The sequence below is a fragment of the Rhinoderma darwinii genome, chromosome 4 (assembly GCF_050947455.1).
Source record: "Rhinoderma darwinii isolate aRhiDar2 chromosome 4, aRhiDar2.hap1, whole genome shotgun sequence".
In the NCBI taxonomy this organism is placed as follows: Eukaryota; Metazoa; Chordata; class Amphibia; order Anura; family Rhinodermatidae; genus Rhinoderma; species Rhinoderma darwinii.
In genome coordinates, this window is record NC_134690.1 from 238812920 (window position 1) to 238838727 (window position 25808).

Genomic DNA, 25808 nt, shown 5'->3' on the forward strand with positions numbered 1-25808 from the left:
TCTATGGGAGCCGGGCGGCCGGGTACCTGGCCGAAAATAGGGCATGTTCCACTTTTTGACGGCCGGTTTTCCCGGCCCGTCAAAAAATCGGTCGTGTGAATAGCCCCATTAGGGGTCTATTGTTCCTAATGCAGCTGGGTGACGGCCGATTTATGAACGGCCGGCACTCTGCCGGGAAACCCTGTCGTGTGAATTCCGCCTTAGTGTCTAAGCCTGTTTTGGCCTTGTGGACACAGCCGATTTTTGAAAATCTTACATGTGTTAATTTATGTGGTAATAACTCCGAAATGCTTTTTCCTATCCAAGCGATTCTTAGATTGTTTTCTCGTGACATATTGTACTTTATGATATTAAAAAAATGTGGTCGTTAAATGGAATATTTATTTGTAAAAAACACCAAAATTTAGAGAAAATTTCCAAAAATCTGCATTTTTCTACATTTAAATGTATCTGCTTGTAAAACAGATAGTAATACCACACAAAATAGTTACTAGTTTACATTTCCCATATGTGTACTTTATGTTTGCATCATTTTTTGAAAATTCTTTTATTTTTCTAGGACGTTACAAGGCTTAGAACTTTAGCTGCAATTTCTCACATTTTCAAGAAAATTTCAAAAGGCTATTTTTTCAGGGATCAGTTCAGTTCTAAAGTGGTTTTGAGGGCCTTATATATTAGAAATTCCCCATAAATCACCCCATTTTAAAAACTGCCCCCCTCGAAGTATTCAAAACTGCATTCAGAAATTAAAGCAAAGTAGTGGTGAAATTTACAAATGTCATTTTTTTTAACGAAATTCATTTGTAATACAATTTTTTCTGTAACACAGAAGGTTTTACCAGAAAAACGCAACTCAATAATTATTGCCCAGGTTCTGCAGTTTTTAGAAATATCCCACATGTGGTCCTAGTGCGCTAATGGACTGAAACACAGGCCTCAGAAGCAAAGGAGCACCTAGAGGATTTTGGGGCCTCTATTTTATTAGAATATATTTTAGGCACCATGTCAGGTTTGAAGAGGTCTTGTGGTGCCAAAACAGTAGAAACCCCCCAAAAGTGAACCCATTTTGGAAACTACACCCTCTAGGAATTTTTCTATTGGTATAGTTAGCATTTTGAGCCCACAGGTTTTTTGCTCAATTTATTGGAACTGGTCTGTGAATATACAAATCTACTTTTTTCTGAAAAAACATACAAGGAATAAATGAAAAAAAAAGCACCCCAACATTTGTAAAGCAATGTCTCCCGATTACGGCAATACCCCATATGTGGTAATTAACTGCTGTTTGGACCCACTGTAGGGCTCAGAAGGGAACGAGCGCCATTTGGATTTTGAAGAGCAGATTTTGCTGAAATGGTTTTCGGTGCCATGTCGTGTTTGCAAAGCCCTGGAGGGACCAAAACAGTGGAAACCCCGCAAAAGTGACCCTATTTTGGAAACTACACCCCTCAAGAAATGTTTCTATTGGTATAGTTAGTATTTTGAGCCCACAGGTTTTTTGCTAAATTTATTGGAACTGGTCTGTGAATATGAAAATCTACTGTTTTTCTGAAAAAACATACAATGTTTTAGTTTTTACAAGGAGTAAAGGAGAAAAAGCCACCAACATTTGTAAAGCAATGTCTCCCGATTACGGCAATACCCCATTTGTGGTAATAAACTGCTGTTTGGACCCACGGCAGGGTGCAGAAGGGAATGAGCGCCATTTGGATTTTGGAGCGCAGATTTTGCTGGAATGGTTTTTGGTGCCATGTCGTGTTTGCAAAGCCCTGGAGGGACCAAAACAGTGGAAACCCCGCAAAAGTGACCCCATTTGGGAAACTACAACTCTTGTGGAATTTATCTAGCGGAATTGTGAGCATTTTGGCCCCACAGTTTTTTTGCTGAATTATTGGAATTATGCAATGAAAATGAAAATCTATATTCTTTCCACTAAAATTGTAAATTTTTTTCATTTTCGCAAGGAATAAAGGACAAAAAGCACCCCTAAAATTGTAAAGCAATTTCACCCGAGAACGGCAATACCCCATTTGTGGTAATAAACTGCTGTTTGGACACACGGCAGGGCTCAGAATGGCAGGAGTGCTGCTTGGCATGCAGATTTTGGTTGATTATTTTTTGGGCGCCATGTCGCATTTGCAGAGCCCTTGAGGTACCAGTACAGTAGAAAACCCTGAGAAGTGACTGCATTTTGGAAACTATACCCCTCAGGGTAATCATCTAGGGGTGTGGGTGTGCATTTTGATCCCACAGGTGTTTCATAGATTGTATTAGAATGAGGCAGTGAAAATGAAAAATTTATTTTTTTCCCAAAAAATATGTAGTTTTGCACCCAATTTTTTTCCCCACAAGGGGTAATAGGAGAAAAAACAAAACACACAATTTGTTACCCAATTTCTCCCGAGTACGGCAATACCCCATGTGTGGCCCTAAACTGCTGTTTGGGCACATGGCAGAGCTCAAAATGGAAGGAGTTCCATTTGGCTTTTAGAGAGCAGATTTTCTGGATTGGTGCACGGGCGCCATGTCGCATTTGCAGTAGAACTCCCTTAGGTACCAGAGTAGAGTGTAAAACCCTGAGAAGTGACCCCATTTTGTAAACTACGCCCCTCAAGGCATTTATCATTTGCCTGGACATATGACAGGGCTTAGGAGTGAAAGGCGCATGTGAGGCCTATTTTGGTGATTTTCGCAGCATTAGCCCACAATGGCAGGGCTCTGGGGTCAAATAGTAAATCAAACCCCCAAGTACTGACCCCCATTTTGGAAACTGCACCCCTGAAGGCATTTTATTAAGGAGTGTAGTGAGCATTTTGACCACACAGGTTTTGTTTTTCTATTAGAAATGAATGCTCAGTGGATGGTGCAAAGTGAAAATTGCACATTTCCACAGGTATATATCCCATTTTAGTGCACAATATGTTGTACCCAGTTCGTGCCACTGAAGACAAATTCCTCAAACTGTTAAGTGGGTTCTCCCGGGTATGGTGATGCCATATATGTGGACATAAACTGCTGTTTGGGCTCACTGCAGGGCTCCGTAGGGAGGGAAAGCCATTTGGCTTTTGGAGCGCAGATTTTGCTTAGTGGTAGTTTTGTTTGGGGTTTTGCTGGTATTTCAGTTTAGAATGTGGGGACATATGTAATCTGTGCAGGGCACATCAGGGCATAATAAGAGGGTATAATAATGGGGTAAATAAATAATATTTCATAGATCCTGTGGCCAGTGTCGCATTGATAAATGGTGCCAGATTTTATCCGCTTTTGGAACACTGCACATTTTGCGTCGCCATATTCTAAGAGCCAGAACGTCTTTATTTTTTCTCCACTGGAGCTGTGTGAGGCCTTATTTGTTGCGGGACAATCTGTAGATTTCATTGGTACCCTTTTTGGGTACATGCGATTTTTTTGATCACTTTTTATTTCATTTTCTTTTATTTTACGGCGTTCGCCATGCGCTATGAATGACAATTTTACTTTATTCTGCGGGTCGGTACTATTACGGCGATACCAGATGTATATAGTTTTTCTTATGTTTTGCAGCGTCTGCACAATAAAATCACTTCTGTTTCAAATTTATTTTTTGTGTCACTATATTCTGAAAGCCATAACTTTTTTATTTTTCCTTCAAAAAAGCTGCGCAAGGGCTTGTTTTTTGCGGGCCGGGCTGAAGTTTTTAATGGTATAATTTTGGGGTACATGCAACTTTTAGATCCCTTTTTTTATTCTGTTTTGAAAGAGGTAGTGACTAACAAACAGCGATTCTGGAATATTTTTATTTTTTATTTTTTTTACGGTGTTCACCGTGCGGGTAAAATAGCATGATATTTTTATAGTTCGGGTCGTTACAGACGCGGGCATACCACATATGTGTACTTTTTTTAATGTTTTTTGTTTTTTCATATAATAAAAGACTGAGGGTATGTGCACACACACTAATTACGTCCGTAATTGACGGACGTATTTCGGCCGCAAGTACCGGACCGAACACAGTGCAGGGAGCCAGGCTCCTAGCATCATACTTATGTACGATGCTAGGAGTCCCTGCCTCGCTGCAGGACAACTGTCCCATACTGAAAACATGATTACAGTACGGGACAGTTGTCCTGCAGCGAGGCAGGGACTCCTAGCATCGTACATATGTATGATGCTAGGAGCCCGGCTCCCTGCACTGTGTTCGGTCCGGTACTTGCGGCCGAAATACGTCCGTCAATTACGGACGTAATTAGTGTGTGTGCACATACCCTTATAGGAAAAAAGGCTGTTATAGTATTTTTTAACATGGAACTTATTTTTTTTTACATTTTTACAAAATTTTTATTAACTTGTTTTAACTTTTTTTTGTCCCACTAGGGGAGTTGAAGGCATGAAGCCCTGATTGCTATTCTAATACTCTGCACTACCTACATAGTGCAGTGTATTAGAGCTGTCAGCTATTCACTGACAGCAAGCCTATTAGGCTTCACCTCCCGGCAGGGCCTATTAGACTACCGTACTAGGAAGCGATTGTTAGTCTACGGTCGCCATAGCAACCATCGGAACCCCCGCAGGTGCCGATGGTTGCCATTAGCAAACATAGGGTGCGATCTAATCACTTAGATGCAGCTATAGTGGTTAATCGGCCAGATCGGAGTAAAGCTCCGGTCCTGGCCGTTAGAGCACGATGTCAGCTGTGACAAACAGCTGACACCCGCGCCCGTGGCAACCATCATGGTTGCCGACAGGCTAGAAGACACTTCGATGCAGTGATAGCTGCATCTAAGGGGTTAATCGGCCGGATTGGAGCCTAGCTCCGGTCCTGGCCGTTACATCGGGGTGTCGGAAAGCCGATACCCGGTGGTGATAGCGCTGGCTCAGCTTCTGAGCCAGCACCATCACAAACACCACCTCATGGAGCTTTGATTGGTCAGTCTGCTTTGACTGACCAATCACAGCGATCGCCGGCAGGAGACCGCTGTGATTGGTCCCCTGCCGTTTTACTGTGCCGATCAACTGTCATAAACAGTTGACGACACAGTTCTGTCACCCTGTCCTTTGACAGGGTGACAGTTTTTAGCCAGGACGTATCGGTACGTCCCGGTGCCTTAAAGCACTGCAATACAGGACGTACCGGTGCGTCCTGGTGCGGTAAGGGGTTAATAATACTGTAGACCCACCTGTCAATCTGGTGGTTAATAACTGCTTTTTATCAGTTGTATGTAAATCATGACACACTTTTTTGAGAGATTGTATGAAGACATTTTATTTTTATTTAAAATCTGCTAGGTTCCTTTTTTAACCCCTTCCCTCTTCAGTAACTTTTGACCTTACTGACAGCCTCATTTTTCAAATCTGACATGTTTCACTTTATGTGGAAAGAACTTTGGAATGCTTTAATCTATCCAAGCAATTCTTAGATTGTTTTCTCGTGACACATTGGACTTTATGTTACTGGCAAAATTTGCGTGATACATTTAGTATTTAAATGTGAAACACCAAAATGTAGCACAAAAAAAAATATTTCAAAAATTTGCATTTTTCTAAATTTAAATGTATCTGCTTGTAAGACAGGCAGTTATACCACACAAAATAGTCGCTAATTAGCATCCCCCACATGTCTACATTAGATTGACATCGTTTTTTGAATATCTTTTTTTTTTTCTGTGACGTAGGTTTTTGGCAGAAATTGTTGGAAGTAGGCCGTGAAAATGAAAATCTACATTCTTTCAAAGAAAATGTAGGTTTAGAAAAAAAATTCTAATTTCCACAATGACTAAAGGAGAAAAAGCACCACAACATTTGTAAAGCAATTTCCCCCGAGTAAAACAGTACCCAATATGTGGTGATAAACGGCTGTTTGGACACACGGCAGGGCTTAGAATGGAAAGAGCGCCATTTGGCTTTTGGAGCTCAAATTTAGCAGGAATGGTTTGCGGCGGCCATGTTGCATTTGCAAAGCACCGGAGGGACCAAAACAGTGAAAATGCCCAAAAAGTTACTCCATTTAGGAAACTACACCCGTTGAGGAATTCATCTATGGGTGTAGTGATCATACATTTTTCATTTTCTCAACAAATAAAGGAAAAAAAGAACCCCAACATTTGTAAAGCAACTTCTCTGGAGTACGGCAATACCCCATATGTGCTTGGGCACATGGCAAGGATCAGAAGAGAAGGAGCGGCATTTGGCTTTTGGAGCACAGATTTTTCTGGATTAATGTAATGGCGAGGTAGAGAGACAGACAGGTGAGCCCTAATCTACCCGGCACTCAGTCCCTGCCTACTTGCAACGACCCGTACTAGGCAACGGGGTACAACTGGGCGACGGTCCCTACGCTCAGTAAGTGCATGACAGACAAACAGACAAGGGTACACATAAGCTAGGGAAATGGGGCAGCTGCCCACTGAGACATCGTGAGCAACGAGAGTAGTGAACGAGCCGAGTCAAACCAGGAGTGCACGAGGTACAAAACGCTGAGCAGGAGAGTGGTCAGTAAGCCAAGGTCAATAACAAGCAAAGGGTCAGTAGTTCAAGCAGCAGCAGAGCCAGGAAACAAGCAGAGCAGAATCACAGGCAAAGGAGGAACAGGAAAGGCAGGTGGGCGGGAGCTAGCTCCGTCTGGTCAGGCTGTGATAGGCTCTCCCACTCCTAAGCCTGCATCCTGAGTGGTGGAAGATGGAGTCAGTCTCACAGACATAGGAGCAGGTGCAGACTGATTACCCACGGGCGTCGACACAGAAGCTGTGTCTTGCAGATCCTTTACAATTAGTTTCTTGACACCATGTCGCTTTTGCAAAGCCCCTAAGGTACCAGTACAGTGTAAACTACCCTAATGGGACTCCATTTGTGATACTACACCCCTTGAGGAATTAATCTAGGGGTGTAGTGAGCATTTTAACCCCACAGGTGTTTCATAGATTTTATTTGAATTGGGCAGTAAAAATAAAAATTACATTTTTTTTCAAATAAGACATAGCTATCGTGCAAAATTTTTCATTTTCTCAACAAATAAAGCATAAAAAGAACGCAACATTTATTAAGCAATTTCTCCCGAGTATGGCAATACCCCATATGTGGTTATAAACTCATTTTTCGGCACACGGCAGGACTCAGAAGGGAAGAAGAGCCATTTGGCTTTCGGAGTACAGATTTTGCTGGATTATTTTCTGGTCGCTATGTAGCATTTGCAAAGCCCCTGTGGGACCAAAACAGTGGAAACCCCCCAAAAGTGATCCCATTTTGGAAACTACACCCCTCAAGGTATTCACCTAGGGGAGTAGTGAGCATGTTAACACTGCAGGTGTTTTGCATAAATTAGTGTGCACTCGATTTTGCAGAGTGAAAATGGTATTTTTCAATAGATATGCCAATATGTGGTGCCCAGCTTGTGCCACCATAACAAGACAGCTCTCTAATTATTATGCTGTGTTTCCCGGTTTTAGAATCACCCTACATGGGGTCCTAATCTTTTGCCTGGACATTTGACAGGGCTCAGGAGTGAAAGAGTACCATGCGAAATTGAGGCTTAATTTGGCGATTTACAAAGAATTGGTTCACAATTGCAGAGGCTCAGATAAGAAATAATAAAAGAAACCCCCCAGAAGTGACCCCATTTTAGAAACTACACCCTCAAGGCATTTATTAAGGGGTCTAGTGAGCATTTTCACCCCACAGATATTTTCCATAAATGAATGAGCTGCGGATGTTGCAAAGTAAAAATGAAAATATTTCTCCAGATATGCCAATTCAGTGGCAAGTATGTCGTGCCCAGCTTATGCCACACCCCAAAAATTGTTAAAAGTGTTCTCCAAGGTATGGCGGTGCCATATATGTGGAAGTAACCTGCTGTTTGGGCACACTGTAGGGCTCAGATGGGTGGGAGCACCATTTGGCTTTTGAAGCGTAGATTTTGCTTGGTAGTAGTTTTGTTTGAGTATTGCTGGTGTTTCCGTTTATAATGTGGGGGCATATGTAAGCTGGGCAGAGTATATCAGTGGCATAGTCAGGTGGTATAATAATGGGGTAAACAATAAAATAATCCATAGATGTTTGTTACGCTGTGAAGCAATCCTTTCTGCACAGGCTAGTGTCGCACTAATAAATGGTGTCTTTACTTATCACCCTTTTGGTCCACACTCCGCACCTTTGCAGTTTGGGGAATTTTGCTAGGAAGTGTTGTCCTGGTATAATACGGGCACCCTCGCTTCTAGCAGATATGTTTGGGCCCTCCCCTTCCTGGTTCCCTAATTTTAGGGCCCCAATAAATCGCCACTTGAAACAGATGAAATGTTCCCCTCTGATCTGCACAACCGCATATTTTTTTATTTCCTGACTTATTGGAGCTTTAACTAATTTAATTTTTTCATAGACGTAGTGGTATAAGGGCTATTTTTTTTTTTTGCGGGACGAGCTGTAGTTATTATTGCTACCATTGTGAGGTACATGAGACTTTTTGATCACTTTTTATCCTATTTTTTGGGAGGCAAGGTGACCAAAGAACTGCAATTCTGGCATAGTTTTTTTAGGATTTTTTTATACAGTGTTCACCATGCGTTTATAAATTACATATTAACATCTCACATATTCTATCAGCAGCAAAATGGACAGTAGCAATTAGCTGGAAATCCCTAACTATCCCATTTTTAAGGACGCTGAACAAAATTAACCCCTTCCCGACATTTTTCGTAAGTATACGTCATGGAAAGCCAGTGCTTCCCGCAAAATGTTGTATACTTACGACAAATGCATGGCACCGGCTCAGTAGCTGAGTCGGTGATATCATCCCTGGATGTCAGCTGTATCTGACAGCTGACATCCTGCTGTAACGGAGGGGACCGAAGTTAGCTTCGATCCCCGCCATTAACCCCTTAAATGCAGCCGTCAAAACCAATTGCTACATTTAAGGCGTTTGCAGCTCATCGACACCCTAGCAATGAAATCGCCGGGGTGTCAGTGGCTGAAATGGCAACCGGAGGCCTAATACTGGCCTCCCGGTGTGCCTAGCACGGAAAACTTTCAGACCCCGCCCGGAGGCGGGGCCTGAAAGGTTTCCATAGCCGCCGGCAAGATGGCGCCGGCTCAGGAGATGAGCCGGCGTCCTCAGCGGTGGATATCAGCTGTATGTTACAGCTGACATCCACCTGTAATGGCAGGAACCGGAGCTAGCATCTTTGTGGGTGCTAGCAGATCGCCATCTGTGCCCTGCAATCGCATGACTGCCGACTGCTATTATGACACCAGGATACCTAACAATGGCCTCCTGTTTGCCATTACGGAAGCCGATTAGGCTCCGCTCGGAAGCGAAGCCTAATTGACTTGCTGTCAGTGAAAACATAGGTAGTGCAATGTATTAAAAAAAAAATCTGACAGTTGGACCTTCAAGTCCCCTAGTGGGACTAAAGTAAAGTGGAAAAAAAGTGGAAAGAAAAATGTGAAAAAAAAAGTTTTAAAAAATATAATAAAAGTTTTAAGTAATAAAATAAAACATAATCGGCCTTTTTCCCTTATCAAGTCCTTTATTAATGAAAAAAATAAATAAACCATACATATTTGATATCGGCGCGACCATAACGGCCTAAACTATAAAAATATTATGTTATTTATTCCACGAGCTGAACGCCGTAAAAAAAAAAGGAAAAAAATTTAATGCCACAATTTTTGTTTTTTGGTCACTTTGCCCTACAAAAAATGAAATAAAAAGTGATCAAAAAGTCGCATGTATCCAAAAATGGTGCCTATAAAAACTATAGCTTGTCTCGCAAAAAACAAGCCCTCATACAGCTCCGTATATGAAAAAATTAAAAAGTTATGGTTCTCACAACATGGCGACAGAAAAAAGACATTATTTTTACAAAAGTAATTTTATTCTGCAAAAAGTTGTAAAACATAAAAAAGTACTATAAATTTGGTATTGCCAGAATCGGACTGACCCGCAGAATAAAGTTAACATGTAATTTATATTGCATGGTGAAAGCTGTATAAAAAACTATGGCAGAATTGCACTTTTTTGGTCACCTTGCCTCTCAAAAAAAAAGGATGAAAAGTGATCAAAAAGTCGCATGTACCCCAAAATGGTACCAATAATAACTACAGCTCGTCCCGCAAAAAAACAGCCCTCATACCACTACATCTATGAAAAAATAAAATTGGTTAAGGCTTCCATAAATCAGGAAATAAAAAATATGCAGTTGTGCAGATCAGAGGGGAACATTTCGTCTGTTTCAAGAGCGATTTATCGGGACCCTAAAATTAGGGAACCAGGAAGTGGGGGCCCAAAAATATCGGCTAGAAACGAGGGTGCCCGTATTATGCCAGGACAACACTTTCCCAGCAAAATTCCCCGAACTGCAAAGGTGCCGAGTGTGGATCAAAAGGGGTATAAGTAAAGACACCATTTATCAGTGCGACACCGGCCTGTGCAGAAAGGATTGCTTCACAGCGTAACACACATCTATGGATTATTTTATTGTTTACCCCATTATGCCCCTGATGTACTCTGCCCAGCTTACATATGACCCCACATTATAAACGGAAACACCAGTAATACTCAAACAAAACTACTACCAAGCAAAATCTATGCTTCAAAAGCCAAATGGCGCTCCCACCCATCTGAGCCCTACAGCGTGCCCAAACAGCAGTTTACTTCCACATATATGGCACCGCCATAGCCCGGAGAACACTTTTAAAAATTTTTGGGATGTGTGTCTCCAGTGTCATAAGCTGGGCACGACATACTTGCCACTGAATTGGCAATTCTGAGGAAAAATGTTTAATTTTTACTTTGCCCCATACGCAGCGCATTCATTTATGGAAAAGATCTGTGGGGTGAAAATGCTCACTACACCCCTTAATAAATGCCTTGAGGGGTGTAGTTTCTAAAATGGGGTCACTTCTTGGGGGTTTCTTTTATTATTTCCCATCTGAGCCTCTGCAATTGTGAACCAATTCTGTGTAAATCGCCCAATTAGGCCCCAATTTCGCATGGTATTCTCTCACTCCTGAGCCCTGTCAAATGTCCAGGCAAAATATTAGTGCCCCATGTAGGGTGATTCTAAAACCGTGAAACACAGTATAATAATTAGAGAGCTGTCTTGTTATGGTGGCACAAGCTGGGCACCACATATTGGCATATCTATTGAAAAATCTAATTTTTACTCTGCAATATCGAGTGCACACCTATTTATGCAATACACCTGCGGGGTTAATATGCTCAAGACACCCCTAGGTGAATACCTTGAGCGGTATAGCTTCCAAAATGGGGGTCACTTTTGGGGGATTTCCACTGTTTTGGTCCCACAGGGGTTTTGCAAATGCTACATAGCGACCAGAAACCAATCCAGCAAAATCTGTACTCCGAAAGCCAAATGGCTCTCCTTCCCTTCTGAGCCCTGCCGTGTGCCCAAAAAATGAGTTTATAACCACATATAGGGTATTGCCATACTCGGGAGAAATTGCTTTACAAATGTTGGGGTTCTTTTTTTGCTTTATTTTTTGAGAAAATTAAACATTTTGCGCTAAAGTTACGTCTTATTGGAAAAAAATGTAATTTTTATTTTCACTGCCCAATTCAAATAAAATCTATGAAACACCTGTGGGGTCAAAATGCTCACTATACCCTTAGATTAATTCCTCAAGGGGTGTAGTATCACAAATGGAGTCCCTTTTGGGTAGTTTCCACTTTACTGGTACCTTAGGGGCTTTGCAAAAGCGACATAGTGTCAAGAAACCAATCCAGCAAAATCTGTACTCCAAAAGCCAAAAGCCGGTCCTTCTCTTCTGTTCCTTGCCATATGCCCAAACAGCAGTTTATGACCTACTGCCGTACCCCAGAGAAGTTGCTTTACAAATGTTGGGGTTCTTTTTTTCCTTTATTTGTTGAGAAAATGAAAAATTTTGAGCTAAATCTACGTCTTATTGAAGAAAAAGTATTGTTTTTATTTTCACTGACCAAATTCTAATAAATTCTATGAAACACCTGTGGGGTTAAAATGATCACTACACCTGTAGATGGATTCTTCAAGGGGTGTAGTTTCCAAAATGGGGTCACTTTTTGGATGTTTCCATTGTTTTTTCCCCTCAGGGGCTCTGCAAATGTGGCATGGCCTCCACAAACCATTCCTGCTAAATTTGAGCTCCAAAAGCCAAATGGCGCTCTTTCCCTTCTCAGCCCTGCCGTGTGTCCAAACAGCCGTTTATGACCACATGTGGGGTACTGTTTTACTCGGGAGAAATTGCTCTACAAACATTGTGGTGCTTTTTCTCCTTTAGTCCTTTTGTAAATGAAAAAAAATTTGCTAAACCTACATTTTCTTTAAAAGAATGTAGATTTTCATTTTCATGGCCTACTTCCAAAAATTTCTGCAAAAAAAACAGTCCGGTCAAAATGCTTACTATACCCCTAAATAAATTCCTCGAGGGGTGTAGTTTCCCAAATGGGGTCACTTTTGGGGGATTTACACTGTTTTGGTACCACTAGAGCTCTTCAAAGCTGACATGGTGCCTAAAATATATTCTAATAGAAAGGAGGCCCAAAATCCACTAGGTGCTCCATTGCTTCGGAGGCCTGTGCTTCAGTCCAGTAGCGCACTAGAGCCACATGTGGGATATTTTCTAAAACTGCAGAACCTGAGCAATAAATATCGAGTTGCGTTTCTCTGGTAAAACTTTGTGTTACAAAAAAAATGGAGTAAAAATTAATTTCTGCAACAACAAAAAATGAAATTTGTAAATTTCACCTCTATTCCTGTGAAACGTCTAAAGGGTTAATAAACTTTCTGAATGCTGTTTTGAATACTTTGAGGGGTGCAGTTTTTAAAATGCGGTGACTTTTTGGAGGTTTCTAATATATAAGGCCCTAAAAGCCACTTCACAACTGAACTGGCCCCTGTAAAAATAGCCTTTTGAATTTTTCTTGAAAATGTGAGAAATTGCTGCTAAAGTTCTAAGCCTTGTAACGTCATAGAAAAATAAAAGGATGTTCAAAAAAACAATGTCAATCTAATGTAGACATATGGGGGATGTTAATTAATGACTATTATGTGTGGTATAACTGCCTGTCTTACAAGCAGATACATTAAAATTTAGAAAAATGCACATTTTTGCAATTTTTCGCTAAATTTTGGTGTTTTTCACATTTAAATACTGAATGTATCGAGCAAATTTTGCCAGTAACATAAAGTCCAATGCATCACGAGAAAACAATCTCAGAATCGCTTGGATAGGTGAAAGCATTCCGAAGTTATTACCACATAAAATGAAACATGTCAGATTTGAAAAATGAGGCTCTGTCAGGAAGGTCAAAAGTGGCTAAAGAGGGAAGGGGTTAAAGAGGCTCTGTCACCAGATTTTGCAACCCCTATCTGCTATTGCAGCAGATAGGCGCTGCAATGTAGATTACAGTAACGTTTTTATTTTTAAAAAACGAGCATTTTTGGCCAAGTTATGACCATTTTTGTAGTTATGCAAATGAGGCTTGCAAAAGTCCAAGTGGGTGTGTTTAAAAGTAAAAGTCCAAGTGGGCGTGTATTATGTGCGTACATCGGGGCGTTTTTAATACTTTCACTAGCTGGGCGCTCTGAAGAGAAGTAACATCCTCTTCTCTTCAGAACGCCCAGCTTCTGACAGTGCAGATCTGTGACGTCACTCACAGGTCCTGCATCGTGACGGCCACATCGGCACCAGAGGCTACAGTTGATTCTGCAGCAGCATCAGCGTTTGCAGGTAAGTCGATCTTACATATGCTACTTTTTGATCACTTTGTATTTCAATTTTTGTAGGGCAAAGTGACCAAAAACCAGAAATTCTGTCATTATTTTTTACGTTTTTTTTTACGCCGTTCACCGCGTGGAATAAATAACATAATATCTTTATAGCTTAGGCCGTTATATGTATGGTTTATTTATTTTTTAAATAATAAAGGACTTGATAAGGGAAAAAGGATGATTGATTTATTTTATTACTTAAAACTTTTATTATATTTTTTTACAACTTATTTTTTCACTTTTTTTTTTTAACTTTTTTTACACTTTACTTTAGTCCCACTAGGGGACTTGAAGGTCCAACTGTCAGATTTTTTTTTCTAATACATTGCACTACCTACGTAGTGCAATGTATTAGATCTCTCAGTCATTCACTGACAGCAAGCCGATTAGGCTTCGACTCTGGGCGGGTCCTAAGCGGCTTCCGTAATGGCAAACAGGAGGCCATTGTTAGGTCTCCTGGTGTCATAATAGCAGTCGGCAGTCGTGCGATTGCAGGGCACAGCTGCCGATCTGCTAGCAACCACAAAGATGCAGCGATCGCATCCTATCGCTGCATCTGAGGCGTTAATGGCATGGATCGGAGCTAGCTCCGGTTCCTGCCATTACAGGTGAATGTCAACTGTAACATACAGCTGATATCCACCGTTGACGATGCCGGCTCATCTCCTGAGCCGGCACCATCTTGCCGGCGGCTACGGAAGCCTTTCAGGCCCCGCCTCCGGGCGGGAGCTGGAAGTTTTCCATGCTAGGGACACCGGGAGGCCAGTATTAGGCCTCCGGTTGCCATTGCAGCCATCGATACCCCGGCAATTTCATTGCTGGGGTGTCGATGAGCTGCAAACACATTAAATGCAGCGATTGCTTTCGACGGCTGCATTTATGGGGTTAATGGCGGGGATCAAAGCTAACTTCAGTCCCTGCCGTTACAGCAGGATGTCAGCTGTCAGATACAGCTGACATCCGGGGATGATGGCACCGACTCAGCTTCTGAGCCGGTGCCAAACATTTGTCGTAAGTATACAACATTTTGCGGGAAGCACTGGCTTTCCATGACGTATACTTATGACAAATGGAAGGGGTTAAATGCTCTATTGACAAAAGGATTTGGAAGAGGTGAGATTTGAGTGAGATATATTAATTGACGGTTGGTTTGCTGGGCTCTTGTCCCTGTTGGTACAGCAGCAGTCATTACAAGACATTTAAAATGTCACTGTAACTTTACTTCCAGAAATTTTTAATGTATTAGTTATTGACCTTGTAGAGGATTTACAGAGAATGTTTTCAGTATTTGCAGATGATACTAAGCTCTGTAAAGAAATCAACACAGAGGAGGCTAATATAATACTACAGAGGGATTTTGGGAAGCTGGAGGTTTGGGCAGAGAAATGGCAAATGAAGTTTGATGTGGATAGATAGAAGGTTTTGCACTTGGGCCGTAGAAGAAAAATTGTACAATTATGCATTAAATAATAAAACACTCATTAAAACTGCTAGTGAAAAAGACTTGGGTATATTGGTGGACAGTACATTTACCTTTAGCAACCAGTGTCGGGCAGCTGCTGCCAAGGTAAATAAAATTATGGGATGCATCAAAAGAGGCATAGATGTTAATAAGAACACAGTTTTGCCTCTATATACAAATCACTAGTCAGACTACACATGCAATATTGTTTACAATTTGGGGCACTTGTGTATAAGAAGAACATGGCTGAACTTGAACGGGTGCAAAGAAGGATGACAAAAGTAATTAAGGAAATCGGTGGATTACAGTGCCAAGAAAGGTTATCAAACTTGGGGCTATTCAGTTTAGAGAAAAGACAGATTATGGTCGATCTAATTATAATGTAGAAATATGTTATTGGACATTGGACAGAGATCTTTCTAATGATCTTTTTACACTGAGGCCTGTAACAATGACAAGGGGGCATTCTCTATGTCTAGAGAAAAAAAAACGTTTTACCATCATCACAGACAGGGATTCTTCACTGTAAGGGCAGTGAGACTTTGGAACTCTCTACTACAGGATGTTGTGATGTTACATAGTTACATAGTTGATAAGGTTGAAAAAGGACACAGGTACATCAAGTCCAACCTATAATCCTACCGTGTTAATCCAGAGGAAGGCAAAAAAAAACATGAGGTTGATGCCAATTGCCTCATTAGGGGATAAATTCCTCCCTGACTCCAAATATGGCAATCAGAATAATTCCCTGGATCAATGTCCCATTTCCAGAACGTAGTATTGATAACTTGTAATATTATATTTTTCAATAAAGGCATCAAGGCCCTTCTTGAAATTGTTCACAGAATCAACCATCACAACATCCTGTGGCAGAAAGTTCCATAGTCTCACCGCTCTCACAGTAAAGAATCACCGTTTGTGATGATGGTGAAAACTTTTTTCTTCTAGATGTAGAGGATGCCCCCTTGTATTTTATTCTTTGAACAATTGCAAGAATGGTCTTGGTGCCTTTCTTTAAAAATATAATGTTACAAAGCATAAGTACTAGGTTCTGCAGTTGGAACATTGATCTCAGGATTTTTGCCCTAATGAGGCAAATTGCATCAACATCATGGAGGTTTTTTCCTTCCTCTGGATCAATACGGCAGAATTATAGGCTGAACTTGATGGACCTGTGTATTTTTTCAACCTTATCAACTATGTAACTATGTAAATATGTAATTATGTAACTCCTAGTTAGAAACCATGCATTAGGGAGCCAGACTGAAATAAAAATGAAGTATTTGTACATGTTAACATTACCTAAGTCCTGTCATCACTGGTGTCCTATTAGTATCCTGCAGGGGGGGTAGTCATCATTGTAACATTGTGTGCTTCTGTTTGGGTATATTTCCTATATTGACTCCCATGTAGCCTACTAGCGGACACCAAATGTAGATTGACTGCCTGATTAGAACGATTAAAATTGAATTTTATTAGTATAGTATAAAATGTGGCTCATATAGCCCAATAGTAACATATATTAAGGCTCAGACAAAGTAGTCAGGGATAGGAGGTGGTGAGACTCTCCTCTTATAGTATACAGCCCTGACAGCAACTTGCTGAGATAAAATAATTCCAGCCCACCGGGCTCACAGCAAGTGGTCAGAGAGAAGAGTTAGTCCTGTTGACAGACTACTCTTGGACAATTCTCCGAACCACCGCTGCACTAATTATGACAACCTTACGCGTTTCAGTGTCACTGGTAGGTGTGACACATCATCAGGGATTGTAAAAGTTGATGCCGGTTAAGCACAATTTTGTGCTAACATTTGTTTCTCCCGGCTCGTGCACGACTCTAATACAAATGGCCGCACACGAGCCGGCGAGACTGGGAGCATATGAAGGGCTAGAGCCCTCCCCCTGCACTGACGAGGCTGTCAGCCCACCACCAATCAAACGAAGACACGTCACAGCAGTGACGTATCCGGACTGTGGCGAGCCTCCAGACAGCCCAGCCAATCAGGCTGAAGTGTGACGATAAAGCGTCCTTCGTAACCCTGGAGACCTGAAGCGGATACATACAGATTACGGGACAGACATGTAATAGGTAAAGATGTTGAAGATTCGTAATATCACGATGATCTGCAGACCATCCTCGATACTACTGTCGGATAGACCTCATAATGATACATACTCCGGCCATAGATAGAATTCTAGCCCTTTTTGACAGTCATAACTCTCAAAGAGTATAATGCTGTCAGAAAGTAGTATATAAACGCTGAAAAGGTATAATTAAGGGTCGCCATTAATTAAAATAGACACAGTTTGGGCTGTACACAGACGCCCCATATTAATTTGAACCAGATAGAAGTGTAATATCACTTGTCAATGAATCAGTTGGAGAAAAACGCATAGGAGCCCTCTAAGAGTGTGAACAGGGGTCAACAGTAGTTTAATGTGAAAACACACAGATGATACTGTTAGAAGAGGTCAGGTGCATAGTTGGGCCAAACATACCACCACACACAAAGAGAGGGGAAAGATAAACGAAAAGACAAAACGTTGTATAATCCAAAAAGGTATAATATAAATTTATTTGATATTATGCTCACAGAAAGCATGCATATGAGATCTTTTCATTTAAGCCAGCGGGACTCATAGTTTGCATACGAAAGATCCACTGCGCTTCTTTTTGTAAGATCTTCTTATCATGGTCACCACCTCTCGCCAAAGGTTTAACGTGTTCAATCCCTTGAAATTTCAATATCAAGGAGTCACCATTATGGCATTCCCATACATGCCGCGACACCGGAGTATCTTCCTTTCTCCTTATATCCCCAATGTGGTCCCTAATCCTCCTTCTAAATTCTCTCTTCGTTTTGCCTATATACTGTAATTGGCAGCCACATGTGATCAGATAGACTACACCTTTGGTCTTACAGTTAATATAGGATCTGTTGTCAAACACCCTGCCAGAGCCGGGAGAAACAAATGTTAGCACAAAATTGTGCTTAACCGGCATCAACTTTTACAATCCCTGATGATGTGTCACACCTACCAGTGACACTGAAACGCGTAAGGTTGTCATAATTAGTGCAGCGGTGGTTCGGAGAATTGTCCAAGAGTAGTCTGTCAACAGGACTAACTCTTCTCTCTGACCACTTGCTGTGAGCCCGGTGGGCTGGAATTATTTTCTCTCAGCAAGTTGCTGTCAGGGCTGTATACTATAAGAGGAGAGTCTCACCACCTCCTATCCCTGACTACTTTGTCTGAGCCTGAATATATGTTACTATTGGGCTATATGAGCCACATTTTATACTATACTAATAAAATTCAATTTTAATCGTTCTAATCAGGCAGTCAATCTATCTATTCAGTGAACGACATTTACATTACCAATAGTTGGATTCACGGACACCAAATGTACTGGCACCATTCAGAACTCCATGACTCTGGCCAAAACCTGTTTTTATTATTTTTGACTGGACTAACCCTTTAATTATAATAGAACCAATGGACAAGACTTCTCAGCCACGTACGGTTGCCTAGGCAACTGTACCAGTCAACGTTGATTTACGTTTTTCCACTCCTATGCTACGTGCTGAGTGAAATTCCAGTGATTGGGGTTTTTCCATATGCGATGCTTAGCAATTTTGATTTGCCTACATTGATTGATAGACTAAATGGATCAATATCTTCAGAAACAGATGTAATTCACAGAGAGATTCATAGCAGGCTAAAAAAAAAAATTGGCTGTTTATGGCTGTTTATGTTTCATCCCAGATTTTAAACTTTGATAAAAAAATATATTTTAAGTAAGCAGTATGTAATATTTAAATAAAACAATGTAAACACATAACAAGTGCCATACATTTTATTTGTACATTTACATACAGGTACAGATTATGGGCAAACACTTAAAGGGGTTTTCCAGTACTTAACCCCTTAATGACCGCTTTATTCTGATGCAATAGACTTTCTACTGCGCTGCATCAGAATAAATAAACAGAGCAGGAAAATCTCCCTGCTCTCAGCTGCCAGATATAGCTGAGAGCTGGGGGCGTCCCTGCTCGAACGTGTGAGATCGATATTAGTATCGATCTCACCTGTTTAACCCCTCAGATGCGGTGCTCAATAGCGTGCACCGCATCTGAGTGCTTTTGGAGAGAGGGTGGGAGCTCCCTCTCATCCCACTGACACCCGGCGATAAGATTGCCGAGTGTCTGTGTCACCGATGGCAGCCGGTGGCCTAATAAAGGCCCCCAGGTCTGCCTGCAGTGAATGCCTGCTAAGTCATTCCGGAGGCATGTCCTAGCAGATGCCTGTCCGTTTTAAACGGACAGGCAGTAATACACTGCAATACAAAAGTCTTGCAGTGTATTATAATAGTGATCGGATGATCGCATATTAAAGTCCCCTAATAGGACTAGTATAAAAGTAAAAAAAAGTTAAATAAAGTCAATAAAAAAAAAAGTGAAAAAAATATAAAAATTAAAAACCCACTTTTTCCCCTTACAAAATGCTTTACTACACATATTTGCTATTTTGTATCGCCGCATCCATAACGACCCCGACTATAAAGCTGTTACATTATTTAACCCGCACGGTGAACACCGTAAAAAATAAAATAAACGATGGAAAAATTGCTGTTTTCTGTTAATCCTGACTTAAAAAAAATTAGATAAAAAGTGATCAAAAAGTCTCATCTACTCTCAAATGGTACCAATAAAAACTGCAAGTCGTCCCGCAAAAAAAAAAGCCCTCATACAACTGCATCGGCGGAACAATAAAATAGTTATGGCTCTTCAAATATGGAGACGCAAGTACCAATAATTTTGAAAAAAAAAAAATGTTTTTACTGTGTAAAGTAGTAAAACATACAAAAGCTATACAAATTTGGTTTCTTTGCAATCGTAACAACCCATTAAATAAAGTTATTGTGTTATTTTTAACGACGATAAGCGATGTAGATTTAGGCCGCAAAAAAAGAGTGGTGAAATTTCAGGTTTTCTTCTATCCCCCCCCAAAAAGAGTTAATAAAAGTTAATGAACACATTATATGTACCCCAAAATGGTGCTATTAAAAAGTACAACTTGTACCGCAAAAAAACAAGACCTTATACAGCTATGTCGACGCAAAATTAAAAAAGTTATAGCTCTTCGAATGTGACAATGGAAAAACATAAAAAATGGCTTGGTCATTAGGGCCCAGAATGCAAACAGGGGGAAGGGGTTAAACATTGATGTCCTCTCCTCATGATAAGTCTTCAATGTTTAATCGGACCTCATGCACAATAAATGTGCTGCAGCGCGTCTGTAATCGCTGCACCTCCTTCCTTGTTTACTCATTCATAGTGGTGGTGCCTGATACTGCAACTCAGTCCAATTCAATATTAATACAATTATTAATAATAATTATAATAGCGCAGCTTGCACTGCACCACCACCACTAATTCTATACTAGGCTTATAAGTTGTAACTGTAAATGTTAAAATGTCCGATAAAGAACATCATCCTCTCCTAAAGCATCCAAAAATTGCAAGGACAGTAAAACACCTGTTAATTTCAGAGAACATTTCAGTTATATATGACTTTTTCAACATATTGCCATAAACTCTATACAGTATTATCATTATTATCATTAGTGTTGTTATTATTATTGTTACTATAGCTGTCAAATACATTTTATGAGTATTGGTGACCATACGTTTGGCCATACAACATCTTTTTCTTTGGATCTTCAAGCTTCTAAATGGTATGTTTTTGTTTTATTCTGATAGTATCTATTTACTTTCTGCATAGCCTGCTCATATTTTCTTTTTTACTCTTGTAAGTATAATTATATTTTGTAAAGTGTATTGTAGAATTGATTACCATCCACTGTGTTCTTATGGGTAAATTCAGCCAAAAATGGTATTGTAACATGTTAATGCTACATGACAGAATATCACTAAAGGGTTGCAGAACATTTTAGGATGCTTGACCTAGATATGAATTTTGGCCTCTGCTTACATCTTTACCAGGTGACGGTGTATATAAATTAAATAGAAAAAAGCAATGGTAAAATTCATACACAATAGTATTACAAAATATTGATAAGTGTCTTATAGTAATTATAATAAAAAAAATATCTTATTTTGGTGCTCACAATGTTTGTATTTATTCAGGGAGGCTTCACTAGAAAATATTCTCTTAATTCGAAGACCGGAACACTTCTTCCAGAATTTCCAAGTGCCCAACATCTTGTTTTACAAGGATCGTTGTCCAAAGAAAAGGTGCAATTGACTAACGTCCTAACTTCCTATATTTTTATAGCTTCGAAAATGTAAAAATGGCTGATTTCATCTATCTATCTATCTATCTATCTATCTATCTATCTATCTATCTATCTATCTATCTATCTATCTATCTATCTATCTATCTAGGAATCAAAAAATGAGCAGCAACTCCAATAGTTTAGGTGAAAAAAGTGGGTACTTTATTGCCCGTGCAACGTTTCAGCTCCATCCACTGGAGCCTTTCTCAAGCAAATGACAGAATGTAGGTTCACACAATATAACAGGAAACCAATCAAGCAATGTTACAACAGTAATCAGTGATAAAGTGAACGAATCATACAGAATAACCAGTATATGGCATCAGATACAGTATTGATGTGTGACAGAGAATTCAAACAATATGTAAAACGGCTGTATTGATACATACAGGCAGATATATGTAGGTAAAACATATAAACAGGGTGTGTGAAAGCAGGTGTTACATGGATTAAAATGATTACATCACCTCTCATTCTGTCACAAGTGTAAATCGCCGAAAGTGGCGTCCATGCATCAAAACTGCGCATGTCCGGAAGTAAGTCTAGTTGCGGGTAATAGGATATAAACGACGCATGCGCCGTGGAGAAAATGAAGCCAGAATGGCCATGGAGGTGAGGGGAATATCGTATAAATGCCAGAGAGCGTGTTAAAGTATGTAACATAAATGTTTAATCGCAATATACCTCTCGGTCATCCTGATATTATAGAGTAGAAGAAGCAATTACAAATATTAGGGAGAAAGGGAAAACAGTTGTATGGATGTGTCCAAATAATGTTTACACGTATAGTCGCGTAACATGGGTATATTAAACCATGTGCCAGAACGCCAAGGAAACTTCAATGACACTGGATGAGGGAGAGGGGAGTGAAAACAATGGTCATCGTCGGATAACCACAGTACACACCCCAAAACGCGGGGTACCAACAACAAGAATATGCGTTAGCATACTCTTTGGCTTAGGGGACCCCACATAGCACCCTTGGTTGAGTGTGGGGGAGACCACACATATGTGTAAAAGCAAGGAGACCAGAGCATGGCAAACACAGCACTAAATGTGACATAAATGGGCATCCAATACAGTTTCCCATCAGGAGACCAAGTTATCAGAGACGTATATGAAACAGAAAATACATCAAATTACCCTAAAGTAGATAACAAGAAAAGAATATAGCAAAAAGACACCGATGAGATATCGTAGAGGTGACGAATATGCAGATGTGATTCATCTGAAAATAAAGAAAAAATTGTTAGTACATGTCATCAAAATAACATAATACAACCAGGGGAGAGAAGGGGGGAAAAGTCATAAAATCATAGAACTGAAGGCAATATCGAGAACAGGGTCAAGAAGGTGCCACAGGGGACAGTGGCCTCAGACCAAACCACCTAGAGCAAAGTCCACATTAGGCCCATTGGGTTTGAGAGCATTAAGTCTACTGATCCATTGGAGTTCATGGATCTTAAGTGCTTTCAACCTGTTACCCCCTCTTCTCAGAGGAGGAATATGGTCAAGGATCCAAAACCTCAACTGGTTTTCTTGGTGTCCCATGTCAGTAAAATGTTTAGACACGGGCAAGTCCAACCTCTTTTTCCTAATGGTATATCTGTGGTGGTTAAGTCTGGTCTTGAGATCAAGCGTTGTCTCACCAACGTAAAGTAATTTACATGGGCATTGGAGAACGTAAATAACGTTGTCACTGTCACAGGTAAGAAAATGTCGTATGTCATACTTTTTGTTAGTAGTAGGATGTGTCAAATTGGGTCCCTTATGAATGAGTTTACAGTTGACACAACTAAGGCAAGGGAAACAACCTAACTTAGGGGATGTAAGGTATGTTTGTCTACTGACTCTCTGTGGCCCCATATCGGTTTTCACAAGTTTGTCTTTCAGATTGGCCGACCTATAATAGGAGAACAGAAGAAGTTTAGAAAATTTGGGAATGTGTTGAAGGCAGTTGCCCAACATGGGCCAGTGACGGCGGATAATATCAGATATCTGCCCGCTTTCCTCTGTGTATGTAGAGAAGAACGGTATAGGCTTTGATGTTTTAGGTACAAGGAGTGTGTCCCTATCCAAGTGTTGTACCGTATGACGGTGTTCGTTTAGCAGACGTTGTGAATAACCTTGTCTCTTAAATTTATTGACTATATTGTCGATAGAATCTTTGGAAGTGTCAGTGTTACTCACAATTCTCTTGACACGCATGAGTTGGCTAGTGGGCAAACTTCTCACCATTCTCCTGGAGTGGTTACTGTGGAAGTCAAGCAAGTTATTGCAGTCAGTGGGTTTTACATACAGTTCGGTTGAAAAAATGTTTCCTTCTAGTGTGACAAGAACGTCAAGGAGCTGTATCTGTTTGTCAGAATGTACCATAGTGAATTTAACAGTCTCATCTATCAGGTTTAGGTAAGTGTGGAATTCTTGTCTAAATTAAAAAAATGTCGTCAATATAACGCCACCATCGTAGGACATGTGTAAACAGGGGAGAAGTATAAATCAATGTTTCCTCAAGTGTATGCATGTACATGTTGGCATAGGTGGGTGCCATGTTCGAGCCCATTGCAGTGCCCTGTAGCTGGTAAAAGAAATTGTTGCCAAATAGAAAATAGTTACGCCTTAAAATAACATTCAATAGTTGTATCAGAAATAAACGACAATCGGCAGTGTAATCAGAGTTACGCAAAAAATATTCAACTGTAGAAATGCCCTTAGTATGATCGATGACTGTGTACAGACTGGTTACATCGAAAGACACAAGTCTCAACTGGGTGCCTGGGAGAAACGTAACATTTTGTAATTTACACAGAAAGTTAGAAGTATCTCTAATGTGAGAACTGGCTTCTAGTGCATATTTTCTCAGAATTTTATCTAGGAAAACAGCAATGTGGCAAAAAATGAAATCCGAGCCGGACACAAACGGTCTGCCCGGCGGGTTGGTCAGTGATTTGTGAATCTTGGGAAGTACATAGATGACCGGGGTTCCTGGCTGATCAATTATCAGGTATCGGGCCAAGTCATTATGAATAATGCCACCTAGTAGTGCCTCATCAACAATGTTTTTGATTTCCCTGGAAATCTTTAATATATCCATGTTACGTGACTATACATGTAAACATTATTTGGACACATCCATACAACTGTTTTCCCTATCTCCCTAATATTTGTAATTGCTTCTTCTACTCTATAATATCAGGATAACTGAGAGGTATATTGCGATTAAATATTTATGTTACATACTTTAACACGCTGTCTGGCGGATATACGATATTCCCCTCACCTGCATGGCCATTTTGGCTTCATTTTCTCCACGGCGCTTGCGCTGTTTATATCCTATTACCCGCAACTAGACTTACTTCCGGACATGCGCAGTTGCGATGCACGGACGCCGCTTTCGGCGATTTACACTTGTGACATAATGAGAGGTGATGTAATAATTTTAATCCACGTAACACCTGCTTTCACACACCCTGTTTATATGTTTTACATACATATATCTGCCTGTATGTATCAATACAGCCGGTTTACATATTGTTTGAATTCTCTGTCACTCATCAATACTGTATCTGATGCCATATACTGGTTATTCTGTATGATTCGTTCACTTTATCACTGATTACTGTTGTAACATTGCTTGATTGGTTTCCTGTTATATTGTGTGAACCTAAACTCTGTAATTTGCTTGAGAAAGGCTCCAGTGGACGGAGCTGAAACGTTGCACGGGCAATAAAGTACCCACTTTTTTCACCTAAAATATAGGAGTTGCTCTCATTTCTTGATTCCTGTGTATCTGGGACTCGGTCTGTCCCTCAGAGCTTGCACCCACACGCTGCCAGTGCTGCTAGAATTTCTATCTATCTATCTATCTATCTATCTATCTATCTGTCTGTCTGTCTGTCTGTCTGTCTGTCTGTCTGTCTGTCTGTCTGTCTGTCTGTCTATCTATCTATCTATCTATCTATCTCACTATCTATCTCATATCTAACTATCTATCTCATATCTAACTATCTATCTCATATCTCTCTCTATCTCATATCTCTCTCTATCTCATATCTCTCTCTATCTCTCTCATATCTATCTCTATCATATCTCCCTCTCTCTCTCTCTCTCTCTCTCTCTCATATCTCTCTCTATTTCTATCTATCTCTCTGTATCTCTCTCTATCTCTCTCTATCTCTCCCTCTCTCTCTCTATCTATCTATCTAATCCCAAAAATCAGGCAGCACTCCAGAGATATAGCAAAAAAAAGCTTTATTAATCCATCAGTCAGGTGCAACTTTTAAGCTCTACAATAGAGCCTTTCTCAAGC

At 40.4% G+C, this 25808-nt stretch overlaps 1 protein-coding gene across 1 annotated transcript in view; it reads left to right on the plus strand.

Moving 5' to 3' along the window:
* The window catches only part of RFX6 (regulatory factor X6), a 105335-nt gene that overhangs the window by 36609 nt on the left and 42918 nt on the right, over positions 1-25808 (plus strand). The window contains exon 7 of the mRNA XM_075864247.1: positions 21351-21458. Coding sequence (XP_075720362.1) covers positions 21351-21458 — 108 coding nt within the window. The remainder of the gene's footprint in view (positions 1-21350; positions 21459-25808) is intronic.